Source organism: Ochotona princeps, chromosome 24, assembly GCF_030435755.1.
Source record: "Ochotona princeps isolate mOchPri1 chromosome 24, mOchPri1.hap1, whole genome shotgun sequence".
In the NCBI taxonomy this organism is placed as follows: Eukaryota; Metazoa; Chordata; class Mammalia; order Lagomorpha; family Ochotonidae; genus Ochotona; species Ochotona princeps.
This window is the reverse complement of record NC_080855.1, coordinates 4,147,823-4,163,015: the sequence shown is the minus strand read 5'-3', so window position 1 is coordinate 4,163,015 and position 15,193 is coordinate 4,147,823. Positions and strand designations below refer to the sequence as shown.

At 61.4% G+C, this 15,193-nt stretch overlaps 2 protein-coding genes across 2 annotated transcripts in view; both read right to left on the bottom strand.

The window, feature by feature from the left end:
* Nucleotides 1-301: 301 nt before the first annotated feature.
* BHLHA15 (basic helix-loop-helix family member a15) lies at nt 302-1,676 on the bottom strand. Its single transcript, XM_004599280.2, has 2 exons — nt 1,625-1,676; nt 302-1,019 (listed from the first exon to the last, which is right to left on the bottom strand). The coding sequence occupies exon 2, from the start codon at nt 975-977 to the stop codon at nt 384-386; it is 594 nt and encodes a 197-aa protein (XP_004599337.2). The 5' UTR covers nt 978-1,019; nt 1,625-1,676; the 3' UTR covers nt 302-383.
* Nucleotides 1,677-4,649: 2,973 nt separating this feature from the next.
* Nucleotides 4,650-15,193, bottom strand: part of LMTK2 (lemur tyrosine kinase 2) — a 71,031-nt gene continuing 60,487 nt past the window's right edge. The window contains 4 exon segments of the mRNA XM_058680279.1: nt 4,650-4,943; nt 5,696-5,935; nt 6,097-6,229; nt 11,321-14,111. Coding sequence (XP_058536262.1) covers nt 4,915-4,943; nt 5,696-5,935; nt 6,097-6,229; nt 11,321-14,111 — 3,193 coding nt within the window. The 3' untranslated portion in view covers nt 4,650-4,914.

Genomic DNA, 15,193 nt, shown 5'->3' with positions numbered 1-15,193 from the left:
TGGGGCTTTGCTTAGGGGGCTTCAGTCCTGTTTACCACGTGCTGTGTGTGGTGCAGGTGGGAAGGCAGCCCCTCCACCAGGCGGGGGCTCTTGGGCCTCTGGGCACCAGCAAGCTGCTTCCTGGAATCGGTCCCTGCCAGGGAGGGGTGGCAGCCGAGAGAATTCAGTCTGCAAAGCTGAGGCCTAGTCCACCAAGGGCCCCTCCCAGAACCCGCAGGTCCGGCCTCACTCTGCCCTCGCTGGTCCGGGAAGACGGCTGCAGGTGCAAGCCCTTCAGGCACAATGGGGGAAGGAAGGGGCAGTAGTGTGGGGCTGGTAGGACGGGAGGACAGAGGACAGGGCTGGGGAGGACCGGCTGGCCAGCCAGCCAGCCAGTCACCAGTCTAGGTGCCCTCCCGAAAGCTGTGGATCTGCGTGGAGTACCTGTGCAGGTGACCCTGCGGCTGGGCCTCTGGAGCACCGGGCTGGCCGCTGGCCGCTTGCTGCTGTTGCTGCTGCTGCTGCTGCTGCTGGTAATGTTGGTAGAGCCGGGGGCCTGGCGCAGGGCCCGGCCCCTCGAGGCCTGGGATGCGGCTGCTGGACATGGTCAGGATGGTGGCGGTGAGCGACTTGATGTAGTTCTTGGCCAGCGTGAGCGTCTCGATCTTGGAGAGCTTCTTGCCGGCCCGCACGTGCGGGATGGCCTCGCGCAGCGCCTGGAAGGCGTTGTTCAGCTTGTGCATGCGCTGCCGCTCGCGCTCATTGCTTTCCAGGCGCCGCTGGATGCTGCTCTCCCGCCGGCCACTGCCGCTGGGGCCTGGCCTGCGGCGTCCTCCGCCCTCAGCCCGTGCCCCCGCAGTCCCCCGGGGGACCCTGCTCCGGAGCCCCTTAGTCAGCTCCGGCCCTGTGCCCTCCTGGGGCGCGTCGGACATCCGCTCCGCAGAGGGGGTCTCCGTGTCCCGGGCCTGGCGCCGGGGAGGCCGGCTCTTGGTCTTCATGGCTCTGAATGGTGTAGTCCCAGGAAGTGGTGGCACTCAGAACTGAAATGCACAGCACGGGTGGGGGAGCCCTCTGTGGTCATCGGCTCTGCTGCCCTCTGTCCCCTTGGCCTCCCAGAGGATGCACAGAGACTCCAGGAACTTTCCTGAACACACAGCCGCTGGTGCACAGGCTGGTCCTCACATGGACCACCTCCAGCCCTCCCCCTGTCCTTGTATCCCCTTCCCAGGGTGGGGAGGGGAAGCCCCCTGGAACCTAGGGCCTTGTGCCCTGCCCCTCACTGCCCCCTGAGCCTGAGCCAGCTCTGACACTGCCCAGGCCACCCCAGCTCTGGGCAGCCTCCCCTGTGCCCCAGGGACAGGACGAGCCAGCTCTGACACTGCCCAGGCCACCCCAGCTCTGGGCAGCCTCCCCTGTGCCCCAGGGACAGGACTTGCCATCCGGCTCCGCTGGACATGACACCTGCAGGGACAGCACTGGCCCAGGATCGTGGTGGCAGGTCAGGGGTAACCACGGTCAGCCCCGGGCCCCAATCCCACCACGTGGATGGCCTCCCACGGATAGAATTCCAGACCCTTCCCTCTTCCCTAGGCGCCCCCTCCCTGCAGCCTTGCTGGGCTCCCGGCCCCCAGTTCTCCCATGTTACCTGAGGAACCGCGGCTGCACGCTCCGAGGCTGCCCACGGGGGACAAGGACACGTCGCTTTAGCAGCCCCGGGCGGGGCTGCACGCATGCAAATGAGCTGGGCGGGGCCGGCCTGCGGGGCGGCGGCACCTGCGGGCTGGTGGCAGGACCGGGTGGCAGCGGCCCTGGCCAGGGGAACCTTCCGTGGTGTCCCGCACCCTCCTCCCACCCGGCTCCAGGACCGCCCCCGGCTGCCGCCTGCCTTCCTCCACCGCAGCCAGGCTGGTGGGCCCGCAGGACAGGATGCCCGCGTGCAGGCTGTTCCGCAGCTGGCGGGGGAGGGCTGGGTGCTATGGGGTTTTCAGACTAAGTGCAGCAGAACCCCGACAGATAGGGCTAGCAGGCTCTGCCGCCACCTTATATTTGGGCCCACCCCCTCCCTTGTACAGGGATGCACTCTAAGACGCCAGAAGTAGCACCTTGCTTGGGGATTCCCGGAGCCCGTTGCACAGTTGCTTGGGCTGCAGGGCGGGGTGGGGGAGCTGGAAGAGCCACCTCCCTGGGCAGGTGCCAGGACCCACCTACAAGGGCCTCGGTTCAGGTCTCAGAGAGACCAGGAAGGTGAGGGCTGGGCTTGGGGATAGCCCTCCAGAGGGTCTTGGCTCCTCCCTTGGCTTGGAGCTCAAGCTGGGCCACACAAGGACCTACTGCCTTCTGTGTTAGGCAACCCCGAATGGACCCCACAGCGCACCTGTCCAGGGGCTCCACCTGCCTGCACTGCTCAGCATCTCTGGGGTCAGGGGGGCCATGAGGGTCTGTCGGGGCCAGGGCCCCAGGTCAAAGGAACACAGCATACAGAGTTTATAAATATATAACTATATTTATTTTGAATATTAAATAGTTTTTAAATTACAAGCAATTTATCGAATCACACTATGCATCAATATACAGTAAAAATCTTACAATTTTAAAAATGTACACAATTTAAACTGAAGGTCAGTAACTGTTCTATTGCCATGACAGGGTCGGGGCTGGGGCCTGGGGCTGTGGGGGGGTTCACACACCCGGGTCCCAGTGCCCCGTGGATGCCAGGGCTGGCTGCATCGGCTCCGGCCCGGGGGTGGCCCAGCGGTGGTCATGCGCCCTGAGGACTTGTGCGAGAAAGCAGCTGGGCACGCCTGTTGTAGCTTTAAGGCTCCCCGTGCGTGGGGCCCTCACCCCCACCAACGCCCCCACCGGGGCAGAGGCACCTCTCCGGGACCCCTCGGGCCTGTCCATCCAGAACAGTCCACAGCAGTGGGAGACTCCGCAGTCTCCGCTGGGGTGGGCTCGGGGCTAGCCCTCTGGAGGGTCTCTCCTCCCTGGCTGTTGCCTGGGCCGCTGGAGATCGCAGATGGGGGGGCAGGGGCCCTGGGTGACGGGGTTGGGATCCACCATGTGACAAGCACTAACAGGGTCCGGGCGGTCGGAAGGGGCGGCCAGCTGTCTCGCGTGGCTCCCCCTGGCTGGGTAAGGGGCTGCAACACTGAATCGGGTCACAAGGCCACATGCTGGCCGTCCAAGACAGGGCAGACTAGGAAATGACGACTTGGTTAAATCTCATGTGTATTGCTTGCGATCTCAGAAGAACGTGTGAACTCCCGTGGTTCATTACAAATAAAAGTCCATGCAGGACCACAGTAAGATCTAACCCCCCTCCCCAACTCAATGTATAAAATGTTTTGGCAATTAATTATGAGAGCCGTACAGGCTTGAAATGAAGTGGGAATGACACTGTGAAGAGCTCTGCAGTGCAGGGGGACAAACTTTGGTCCCCAAGTAGCCACCCCGTGTCCTGGGCTGACCTCGCGGCTCTGGCAGGCAGGTGGGTGAGGACGCTCGGGAACCTTCCCAAGGCCTCCGCTGCCAGAGGGTGGATTTGGCAATACCGGCCCGTGGTGCCCCGCGAGCACAGCAGGCAGCGTGCTCAGCAGAACCCGGGACGCCTGGTCACGTGGGATGGGACATGGGGTGGGTCGGGGACTCCTCCGCTCTCAAGTCTCCCACCTGGGGGTTATTGCTTCAGAGCAGCACTCGACGAGCCCGAACAGACACAGGTCAGAAGTTGCAGCGTAAACCCGGTCCGATGCTCAAGTTCCTGTGACTCCCGGGGCAGCTCCGGTGTGTAGAGGGGCCCACGTGTGGCCACGCTGGTCGCTGGCCACTTCCTCAGTTGAGCACAGAACTCGGTGGCGAGAAGGGAGCCCGGGACACACCGGGCCTGCTCCAAGCAGGGGGAGGGCATGGCACCGAGCCCAGGATCCCCGGGCTCACGTGTGTGGCCGCTCAGACTCCAACGCCGTCTCGGTCGATGCGATGTGTTTGCTGGGTTACACAGTGGTCACACCAGCCTGTGACATGCAGGGGCTGGGGCAGAAAGTCCAGCCGGAAGATGTTTTCTCAAGGTCAGATACAGGATGTGTCATGAATAAAGAGAACGGAGCCGCCCTGGATGCTGGAGTTGCTCGTCGCTGCTTCCTCCTTGTGGTGGTCTTGCTGTCTGCTGGCCCTCGGGGAAGGGCTGGGGACCTGGGCATTGCAGCCAGAGCTGAGTGCAGGGGTGAGGCAGGGAGAAGGGCCAGCCGAGGTCCCAGGCCACAAGACAGAGATGTGTCTGCCTCAACAACACATCAGAGTGGCATTTCTGAATTCATTAACGATAGCATGGAAGCCAGTCCCGCCCAGGGTCACTGTGGCCAGTGAGTACCATGTGCAGTCAGTCCAGCCACCTGGAAGATGGCCTAGCACTCAGCAGACCGAAGCTTTACAAGTACCGTGCAGGGCAAACAAACCATGAAACAGAGAAAAGAAGTCAAACAAGTGGGAGGCACCAGCTAGACCTGCCTTGTTGTCCTTGAATAATTTAAGATTCTGTACAGTATTGGGAACTCATAGGACATTTATCCACAGTGCAATTACAGAAAGCAATTAGTGATCTCTTGAAAATAAATATGGCTCACTCGTGACTGTTCCCCTCAAGTGTCCTCTGTGGCACCTGTGCTGAGGTTCCCGGGCGGGCAAGGGCTCCCTTGGAGAACAGACGCGTGGCCTATGTGCCCAGCCTCAGCGGGACCCCGGCGTGGCAGCGCATCAAGCTGCCGGGGACCCGGGATCTGCCCCAGCCGGGCTCTCTGAAGGCCCCGAACTGGACAGGGCTCAGGGCCACCTCCGTGTGCGCCTCCTGCTTCTGCCCCACATCTCATGTCAGCAAACGCCGGCGGACGTCACTCGGCAGGTCACGCAGGCCACAGACCCGGAGTTGACCACAGCTGCCTAATCTTTCTCTCCGTCTTCGCTGCTTCCTGTTTGGGATAGAGGCCGTAACACGACGGGGTGAGTGTCTGAGCACACGCGGGGCTGCTACCAGCAGGGCTGGCTGCTATCCTGTTGGCACTGCAGATGTGGGAACAGGCTGGGGCCCCACCCCCTCCCTGTGCACATCTGCTCGGCTCCCATGCAGCCCTGGCAGCCAGCGGGAACACAGCCCTGACACACACCTGTGCTACACCCAGTGCAGGTCGTGGGTGCGGCCAGGCCGCACATGTGAGGCAGCTGCAAACACTGATAAAAGCTCTTTAGGTTTTGTGCTCATTATTTGATCTGCAAACTTCACGTCAAAGAATGCGCCTATTAACACTTATCTTCCAATCTATCCGCGGGGTGGGTGGGTGGGGGAACCCCCACCTGTTCAGACACTGCCACTTCAAATGTGCCCCTACCCCGCTGCTCCCAGCAGCCTCTGGGGTCACAGAGACCAAGACTTAATGGCAAAGTCAACATGGCTCAGGGAAGGGCCTGGGCGCGACTCCAAAGCCCAAGTCAGGAACGCTACCAGCGGGACCTGGGGAAGCAGAGACATGCAAGAGGTGTGCGTACTGCAGGCCGGGAGGAGGAGATGCCACCCACCCGGGGTGCCTCCTGGGCCAAAGGAACCAGAACCCCAGACTCCCGGCTCCAGCATGGGGCAGACGGCACATGTCGGCTTTGCAGAGGCTAAGCAGGGGCAGTGGGCAGAGGCCCCGCGCACCCCCCAGCACACCCAGGGCCCCCTCACCTCCTTGCTCCATGTCCGAGTCTGTGAGGTGTGTGAGCGAGAAGCTGGCGATGTTGGCGGGTGAGATGGAGAACCTGGAGCAAGGCGCTGGGGGAGGCCAGCTCAGCTCAGGGCTGCGGGCGGGCGGGGGCGGGGAGAAGTACTTGGACTGCAGGGAGGCCTGCGAGGCCAGAAGACTGCTTGTCGTCTTGGCCATGAACGGGTCTGGGGAGAAGTCGTCATCCCATTCAAAGCCTCCACCTGCCAACACAGCACAGCCAGGTAAGCCAGGAAGGGCCTGAGTGTTCATCCCTCGGACAGCAGAGCCCACTGCCCGGGGTCACTACTTAAAGCAGTGGGTCAAGGTCCCCTCCACGGCCACTCCCCTCGGCCCCAGCCCTACTTTCCAGGGTCTCAAGTACCTTCGTCATCAGTGGAACTTTCGGAATTTATGCACCTGCTCAGGTAGGGCGGCCCTGTGGACAGCAACGGGCTGCCAGGCTCGGGACCATGTGCTTCTCCCACGCAGGGCCCCAGCTCCTTGGTAGGAGTTTCCTGAGAAGCCAAACGGAAACAATCCACATCAGCCAACACCTGCTCACGGGAGCCAGCCCGCGTGACCGTGGGTCAGCTGGGCCAGAATGCACGAAGCAGCTCCTCAGGCAGGGGACGGCAGCAGGTAGCCCCCCACTGACCATCCACCAGCCTGAAACCAGGAGGGCACGAGACGGGCAGAGCTGCAGGAGACCCCTCCACCTCTGGCTCTGGGGCAGAAGGGCCTTGGGGTGACGGAGAGGGAGGACGGACAGGTTTGCGCTCTCAGGGCCTCCACGCCGCAGCTCCCAGCCCCACATGGCTGCAGGCTGGCAGGTGCCTCTCTGGGGAAGCAGCTTCCAGTGCCAGCGCTGCCCGCAGGCACTGTGCAGGAAGTGTGTGGCAGTGTGCACACCAAGGGGGAGGGAAAAGGAGCTCCTGGACCCCCCAGCCACACCCAGCAGACCCCAGCACCCCACCAGGGTGAGGCAGCACCTAGCCAGCAGAGGGTACAGCCCAGGCTCTGAAAGGGGAACCAAAACTGACACCGCAAGCCACAGCTGGGCCCAGGCCCGGGCCGGGAGGGTTGGCGCCTCCAGAGCGAAACGTGACGTGAGGGTACATGATCCGAAACCACCTGGCTCCGAGAACCCGGAAGGCTCGCCTGCCATGTGGGGAGGGGACACCCAGCCACAGAACCACCTGGAGCAGGTGGCACCCACCCACCGCCACCGCCACACTCCCAAAGGAAAGAAACAAAGTGTCAGCCGAAGGACAGAGGTGAGGGAGGGTGAAAAAGTAAAACTGCTCGAGGGACAGGGAAGTTGAGGACTAAGACAGGCGTGGGGGTGGGGGGACCCCGGGCCGTGCATCTGGATGCAGATACCGCCACGAGGTCCAGCCTGGGGTCAGACGCCGGGGACAAACAGCAGCCCCACAGCTGGTGCCAGTGGCTCAGCAAGGCCACGCAGCGAAAGCTGCACCCAGCAGCACCACACAACCTGCTGGGCACAGAGGACAAAGACAACACCTGGCACCCGAGACCAGGCGTGCGCTTTGCATGACTGACAGGGAGACGTGGCCGCAGCTTCCCCAGAGCAGACGCCAAGGCCACAGGGCAGGGTCGTCCGTTCTCAACACCGAGGAGGGGAAGATGCTGCCAGCAAGAATTCTCAATTCTGAGAAGAGTACCTTTCAGGAACTAGTGTCAGGCAGCTGGGAAAAAGGAGAGAAGTGGGGCAAACACCTCAGTCAGGACAGGCGCGATCACCACCTACGTGTCCCCACACGCTTGAAGAACATGAGTGGGCTGGGCCGAGCCTGAACGGGACTGTGGCAGCCCGCCTCGGAGGGCCTGCTTCCAGTCTGGGCTGTTCCGCTTCTGACCCTGGACCCTGCCAATGCACACACCGGGAGGCACAGACAGCACGTCCTTGGGTCTCAGTCATCCGCCGGGGAGACTAACAAGGAGTTCCAGGCTTCTGGTTCCAGCCTTGGCCACCCTCAACTGTGCGAGTATTTGGGGGAGTGAACCAGTGGATCAAAGAGCTCTTTGTCTCTCCTCTCTGTTAACTTTCAAAAAAAGTAATAATAACACTATAAATAAATTAAAATTAAGACAGGTTTTCGGGGGCCCGGCGGCGTGGCCTAATCACTAAAGTCCTCGCCTTGAACGCACCGGGATCCCATATGGGCGCCGGTTCTAATCCCGCAGCTCCACTTCCCATCCAGCTCCCTGCTTGTGGCCTGGGAAAGTAGTCGAGGACGGCCCAATGCTTTGGGACCCTGCACCCGCATGGGAGACCCGGAAGAGGTTCCAGGTTCCCGGCTTTGGATCGGCGCAGCACCAGCCTTTGCAGTCACTTGGGGAGTAAATCAATGGACGGAAGATCTTCCTCTCTGTCTTTCTCCTCCTCTCTGTATATATCTTTGTAATAAAAATAAATAAATAAATCTTAAAAAAAAAAAAAGACAGGTTTTCAGGCCAGCACAGTGGCTGAATAGGCTAATCCTCTACCTCCAAGCACCGGGATCCCATGTGGGCACTGGTTCAAGTCCCTGCTGCTCCACTTCCCATCCAGCTCCCTGCTTGTGGCCTGGGAAAGCAGTCGAGGATGGCCCAAAGCCTTGCGACCCTGCACCCGCGTGGGAGACCCGGAAGAGCTCCTGGCTCCTGGCTTCAGATTGGCTCAGCTCTGGCCATTGCAGCCACTTGGGGAGTGAACCAGCACATGGAAGATCCTGGCTTCAGACTGGCTCAGCTGTAACTGCAGCGGCCATTTGGGCAGTCAACCAGTCAACCTGCCAGCGAGCCTCGAAAAAAGCGGAGGATGGCCCAAATGCTTGGCCCTGCGCCCACGTGGGAGACTCAACAGAAGCTCCTGGCCTCGTCCGACAGTCCCAGGCACTGCCGACATCTGGGGAGTGAGCCAGTGGATGGAGGATCTGCCCTTTGTCTCTGCTCCTCTTTCATTCCGTAATCTGCCTTTCAAATCAATCAAGGAAGGAAGGAAGGGAGGGAGGGAGGGAAAAAAATGCTTAACTGGCTATATTCTAGCTACAGGAAACTCATTGAAGAAGTGTAAGGGCCAGAAGAAAACAAAATGGAACAAGCCACAGGGCTCAGTGCGATGGCTCAACGGGCTAATCCTCCCACGCAGACCCCAGGATCCCTTACGGATACTGGTTCACACACTGGTTGCTCCATTTCCCACCTAGCTCCCTGCTTGTGGCATGGGAGGGCAGCAGTGGACTGTCCAAAGCCTTGGGACCCTGCACCCATATGGGAGTCCTGGAAGAAGCTCCTGGCTTCAGATTGGCTCAGCTCTGGCCATTGTGGCCGCTTGGAGAGTGAACCAGCAGATGGAAAAGGTCTTTCTGTTTCCTTCTCTCTGCAAATCTGAATTTCCAATAAGAATAAATAGATCTTTTTTTTAAAAGATTTATTTATTTCTATTACAAAGTCAGATATACAGAGGAGGAGAGACAGAGAGGAAGATCTTCCGTCCGGTGATTCACTCCCCAAGTGAATGCAAAAGCCGGTGCTGTGCTGATCCGAAGCCGGGAACCAGGAGCCTCTTCCAGGTTTCCCATGCAGGTGCAGGGTCCCAAAGCTTTGGGCCGTCCTCGACTGCTTTCACAGGCCACAAGCAGGGAGCTGGATGGGAAGTGGAGCTGCCGGGATTTGAACCGGCACCCACATGGGATCCCGGCGCGTCCAAGGCAAGGACTTTAGCCACTAGGCCACGCTGCTGGGCCCAATAAATAAATCTTAAACAAAACAAAAAAACAAACCCACAACTACAGACCAGGCACGAACCAATCAAAAGAAACCCAGAATAGCTCCATGAACATGTATCAGACGAGGAGGAGCAAAGGCAACAGGCCTGGTAAATGGGCCAACTCCTCCAGCAGGCACCAGCACCCTCTCCGTCCAAGCCCTGCCAGGGCTCGGAGCTGGAGGACGGCGACAGACCTCAGCGCTTCCTGGGTAGCCACAGGGCGGGCAGACTGCCCAGCAGGAAGACACAGCCGGCAACCAGCCACACGTGCTGGGCCAGAAAGGCAGCCCACCCACTGGGAGACACATACACACCTGCCACTTTTCTTGGACCTGTAATTGTTTTATCTTTGCATTTTTTACTTTGTAAAGATTTGTTTTACTTAAAAGTCGAAATTACAGAGCGATCATCCATCAGCTGGGTCACTCCCCAAGTGTCCGCAACGGCCAGAGCTGCGCCAATCCAAAGCCAGGAGCCAGGATCTTCCTTCGGGTCTCCCACATGGGTGCAGGGTCCTAAGGCTTTGGGCCATCCTCCAGTGCTTTGGGAAGCGGAACAGTGGGGACACAGACCGGTACCCATATGGGATCCTGGCACTTACAAGGCGAGAATTTAACCACTGAGCCTTTGTGCCTGGCCCCAGCCTCTGTCTTAAACCTCTAACCAACTGAAGAGGAACAGAGCCAAATACAATACATCCTCTGACCCTGATGGGCCTCCGAGCAGAAATCAGCGACAAGCAGGGAGCAGGAACACCTGTCACATCTGGCCAGCGAACAGCTAACCTGCTACGGGTCCATGTGCAAAGACGACCTCTCAGGGAACTCAGAGGGGATCAGGGATGGATGGCAAGGAAGCGTGACAGACCACGCACAACTGGCGTGGCGGGAATGAGCAAAGCGACAGCATCACGTGGCTGGGAGCCGAGGGAGCCCTCCCGCCTCAGCTCAGGAGCGCAAAGGAAACCCAAACCACACAGGTGGGGGAGAAACAACCAAAAATTATCCCTGAAACCAAAAGCAGCACGGGGAAGACTGACAAACCCATATCAGCTTTTCCAGAATCTTCTCCCAGTATGAGGAGGAAATATTTCCCAACTTACAGGGGCAGCCGTGCCCTGACACAGAAACCAGGGCTAGCCCAAACACACAGACAGACTGATCCAGGAGGGGTCCTCCAAAGCCACCAGCCTGCCCTGTTGGAGCCGCAGTGGGTCCCAGAACAGTCCAGAGATGCGGGTGCAGGTCTCCTAGCCCCCGGGGGACCCTCACACTCCTGGGACGCAGGCAGCATGTCGTTGAAGGCACACACAGCATGGTTAACCAGACCCAGAGCTCAGGGGCCGGGCTTGGCCCTTCTCCCTTTTCCCACTCTGGGTGGCAAACAGGACTTTTTTTGAGACTCTGAGGTGTGAGAGGGATATAAGGAGACCCGCAGGCCTGGGTTGCTGGCAGGATCCGGCTCCGCTGTGGGGCTGAGACCAGGATGCACACGCCCATCGCTCCCCACGGGCTCTGGTGCCCATGGGGGTGGCTGGGCGCCATCCTGGCAGAACACGGGAAACAGAACAGCGGAAGGAAAGTGAGGGAAGGAGACAGGCCGATGCAGAGACCCACCAAGGCCACAGCAAGAGGGCAGGTGCCACACAGAGCCGGGCACCCAGGGTCAGCTCCCAAGCCCCTCCGGGAGGGAGGCCAACGTGAAGGCACTACCAAGCCTGCCCGTGCGGTGGCACCCAGGCCCTGGTCCCACGACTGAGCTGTATATTCAAAGGCTACAGAGCACATCTGGGGAACAAGACACCCCCAAAGCACACAGCGCTACGAGATACCTGATCAAACAGGTAGACGGTGACGTCATCGAAGAAGGTGACGGCCTTCCTCTCCTTCCGCTCCTCGGGCAGCGGCCCGGGCTCGGCCGCGGGCTTGAGCAGGCTGCGCAGGTGCCTGCCGTCGTCACTGCTCAGGACCACAGGCACGGGATGCTCGAGCTCGTCCTCCGACTCGGAGCTCAGGCTGTGCAGGTTGAAGGCCCGCAGGTCGTCGTCCGAGTCGTCGCTGTTTTCGTCCTCCTCGTCGGCGTCCACGCCGTCCTCGGCCAGGTCGAGCGCCCCGCTCACGCCCAGCTTCCCAAGGTACTTCCCTTCGATGTCCGGTTCCTTGAGCTTGGGGCCCTCAGAGTGGCAGGACAAGGGCTTCTCAGCCGCGGAATGCGTGTAGGCCAGCAGCTCGTGCGTGTTGGTTCCAGTGGAGGCAAGTGTGCAGGGCCGATCTTCCGGGGCCTCCAAGTCCTCGCTGCTGCTCAGCTCCGAGTGCCACAGCCCCAAGGGGCTGCTTGCCTCGCCCTCAGCAGGACACGCCTCGCCAGACACCTCGGCCAGGGTGGGCTCTGGCACGGCTCTCCACTCCAGGTCACCAGAATCCTGCAGGGCGGGGGAGCAGCCACCAGGGTCCGGCTGGCTGGGGCCCGCTTCCAGGCCACCGTCCTGGGCACAGGGTCTCGGCTCCAGGATGACCGGCTCAGGCGGGGGCTGACTCTCAGCCAGCACCGAGGTCGGCATGGAGGAGGTTCCCGGGGCCTCCTCTGCCTTCCGGTCAGGCTCAGAGTCGTTATCAGAGAAGTACGCCGAGTCCCGGTAGGAGCCCTGGGAGCACGTGTGCGCGGCCGCCTCGGCGCCTCTGTGGCCGTCGCCCGCGTCCGAGATGACGATGACCGGGTTGGGAGGCGCAGTGCCGGGAGCCCCGTCGCCGGCGGTGGTGCCCTCGGGCGCGGGGTGCAGCGTCCACTCGGGCGACTCGAGGTTCTCGGTTTCGTAGCCGCTGTCCGCCGGCTTCTCGGGGGCAGGCGGTTTCTGCGGCGAGTGGGAGCCGAGGGAGTCGAGCAGCGCCGTGTGCACGTCCATTGAGTCCAGGGAGTCGGGGGTCTCGGCGGACTGCTCTGAGGTCAGCACGGCCGTGGCCACACTGTCCTCCAGGAGGCTGTCCTGGCTGGTGGAATCGGAGGACAAGGCGGACGCCAGGCCTGCTCCCGTGGTGTAACCGAGCTGGCCGCCGGCCGCCAGAGTGGCCGTCTCCTGCGGTGGCGGCAGGTGCCGAGCGGGAGGCTCTCCCGGGCCCGCCTCACCCAGGTTCCGCTCCAGGACGCCGCCACGGGCAGCGGTACCGCTTGCGCTTGGCCTCAGGGCCTCCTCGCCGCAGTGGGCAGAGTCCTCGGCTCCAGTGCCCATGCCTGTGGGGCTCCCATCTGCCGGGACGGCCACGGGCTCTGCATCCAGGCAGGGACACTCCCCAAGGACACTGTCATCCAAACAGGGGCGCGGGGTCTCCCCGGGCTTCAGGTCGGGGAGCTCTCCCTCGGCCTGGAGCGAGGTCGCAGGGGAAGAGGGCAGCGGGTGGCCTGCATCCTGACCCCGGCTCTGCCTCACGGAGGGCACCCCCGAGGTACTGCCCGCCAACGCCAGCTCGCTGTCTACGGAGCTTCCGCCTGAGGTCTCGGCTGGCATCCTGCTGGCACCCACTGCCTGCGGCTCCGCCTGGAGATCGCTCGGACGTGCCCTGTCTGACAGCGAGCCCTTCAGCAAGTTCTTCTCCTGAAGGAATACAAAGTTTTCTGACAGCTCCTGCATATTCAGGGGATCGAGGCCGTCCTGGTGCGTGACACCTCCCGGCCAGCCGAGCGGCTCGCAGTCCAAGAAACTGGGGGGATCTCGTCTCTCCAGAGGTCGCATCGTTGCTGTCTCTTGGGGCTCCTTTGGACCTGAACTTAAAGGGACTGCCCTTGAGTTTGCCTGCATTCCGTCTAATTCCATGAGGTCAAATATTCTCTGGTGGCCGGGCCGGTCCTCAGGTCTGTCAAGCTCATTGAACAGGCCGAGGGCTGGGCTCTCAGGGCCCACGGCCACCCGCAGCTCCTCGGCCAGGCTGGGCACCCCGGGAGCCGCACTGCCCTGGAAGAAATCCTCATCCACGCTCGACTCCTCGAGCTCCAGGCCCCGGAGAGCTGGGAGCGGGGCCGCCTCGGCGCCCGTCCTGTCCGGGTTTTCTAGCTCGGTCGTGAGCTGGGCAGGCGGATAATCCGGCTCCAGGTGGTCCCCACCTTTCTCCTCCAGCTGGATGTAATAGTCGCTGCCAACAGAGAGGTTGTGGGCATCAAACACAGGGACCACGCCAGGGGCCCGCAGGGGGACATCCTGGCCGCTGTGGTCCTGCTTGCTGGACCCCGGCTCAGTCAGCGAGCTCTCGAACACTTCGACGGGGAAGAAGATGCTCGTGTAGGACAGGGCCTCGTCTGGGTGGCCCCGACTGTGCTCCTCGAAGTGGTCATGCTTGGCGGCCTCCCACACGTACTCGAAGCTCAGGCCCTGGCTCGTCTCGGTCACGGTGAGGACTTCCTCCAGCTCGCGGCCCAGCCGGTCCCGGGCGAAGTGGTCCAGGATGGGGAAGGCGGCGTTGCTGGCCGCGTCCCGGCTGTGCGTGTTCGGCTTCAGGGCGTTCCACTGCTGCTCGAAGTCCACCTCTGAGTCGCGCTGGCTCTGCATGCGCAGGTAAGTCAGCAGGCGGTGCACGTCCTCGGCCGCCGGCCTCTTGTCGGGGGACAGCCAGCACAGTTGCAGCACCTCATACCTGGGCAGCAGGGAGAGGCAGCATCTTATTTGAAAACAAGCACTTGTGCTATGAGGGACCCCGGGGTTACCGCCTGGCACACTGAGGCTTCAGCCTGGGGGGGGGGGTGCAGTCAAGGGAGGGCCTGCTATTTCCTGTGTGTTCAGGACTCTTCTCAGGCCTCAGTCTGTCTGCTCTGCACCCGCTCTAGCGTGCGTGACCCGGGGCTCACCCACTGAATCGACCAACAGCCTTACGAGACCCTGCCGCAGTACAGAATGCACCTGCCTTCCACCTTAAGATCCACTCCCCTAATTCTGTTGGGAGTTGTGCTCTCCGCTCCCCGCCCCGTGCTCTCAGGTGACGCTGCAGCCCAGCGCAGTGCCAGGCTTCCTGTGGAGGGCACGGAGCGGACAGCAGGGGCCTGGGCAGCAGCGGGGTGTGTGGAGGGCCACTCTGAGCACGGGCAACACCCACAACTGCAGCTGACGGCGTGTTCCACCTGTCCGCCGACTCACGCTGATGCCCGGGGGCGCAACGGGAGCTGAGCAGGGCCTGATGTGGTCACCAAGATCCCATCAGCTGGGTATAGGGTGGGCCTGATGCTGAACTGGCCTGCAGAGTGCCTGTGTGTGGACGCTGGCCTGTAGCACATTGGTGCCCTCACGCTTTCTCACAGAGCACAACCATAAGCGGCCTCACTTAAAAGTTCTGCAGGGTGTTGGTGTCTAGCTAGTTCAGACCGAAATTTCTTGCTGGTTGTAAGCATTTTTTTTTTTTTTAAATGATAAATGCCAAGGGCTGGCACTGTGGTGCAGTCAGTTAAGCCACCACCTGCAATGCCAGTGTAGTATACCAATACCGGCTCAAGTCCAAATCATTCCACCCCCCACCCCATTCAGCTCCCTGTGAACCCGCCTGGGGATGGCCCAAGTGACCGGACCTCTGCCAGGCACATGGGAGGTCCAGATGGAGTTCTAGGCTCCTGGCTTTGGCCTGCCTCAGGCCCAGTCATTGCAGCCACTTGGGGAGTGAGCCAGAACACAGATCTCTGCTTCTCTAATTCTGCCTTTTAAAGTAGTAACTCTTGGGGCCAACACCAC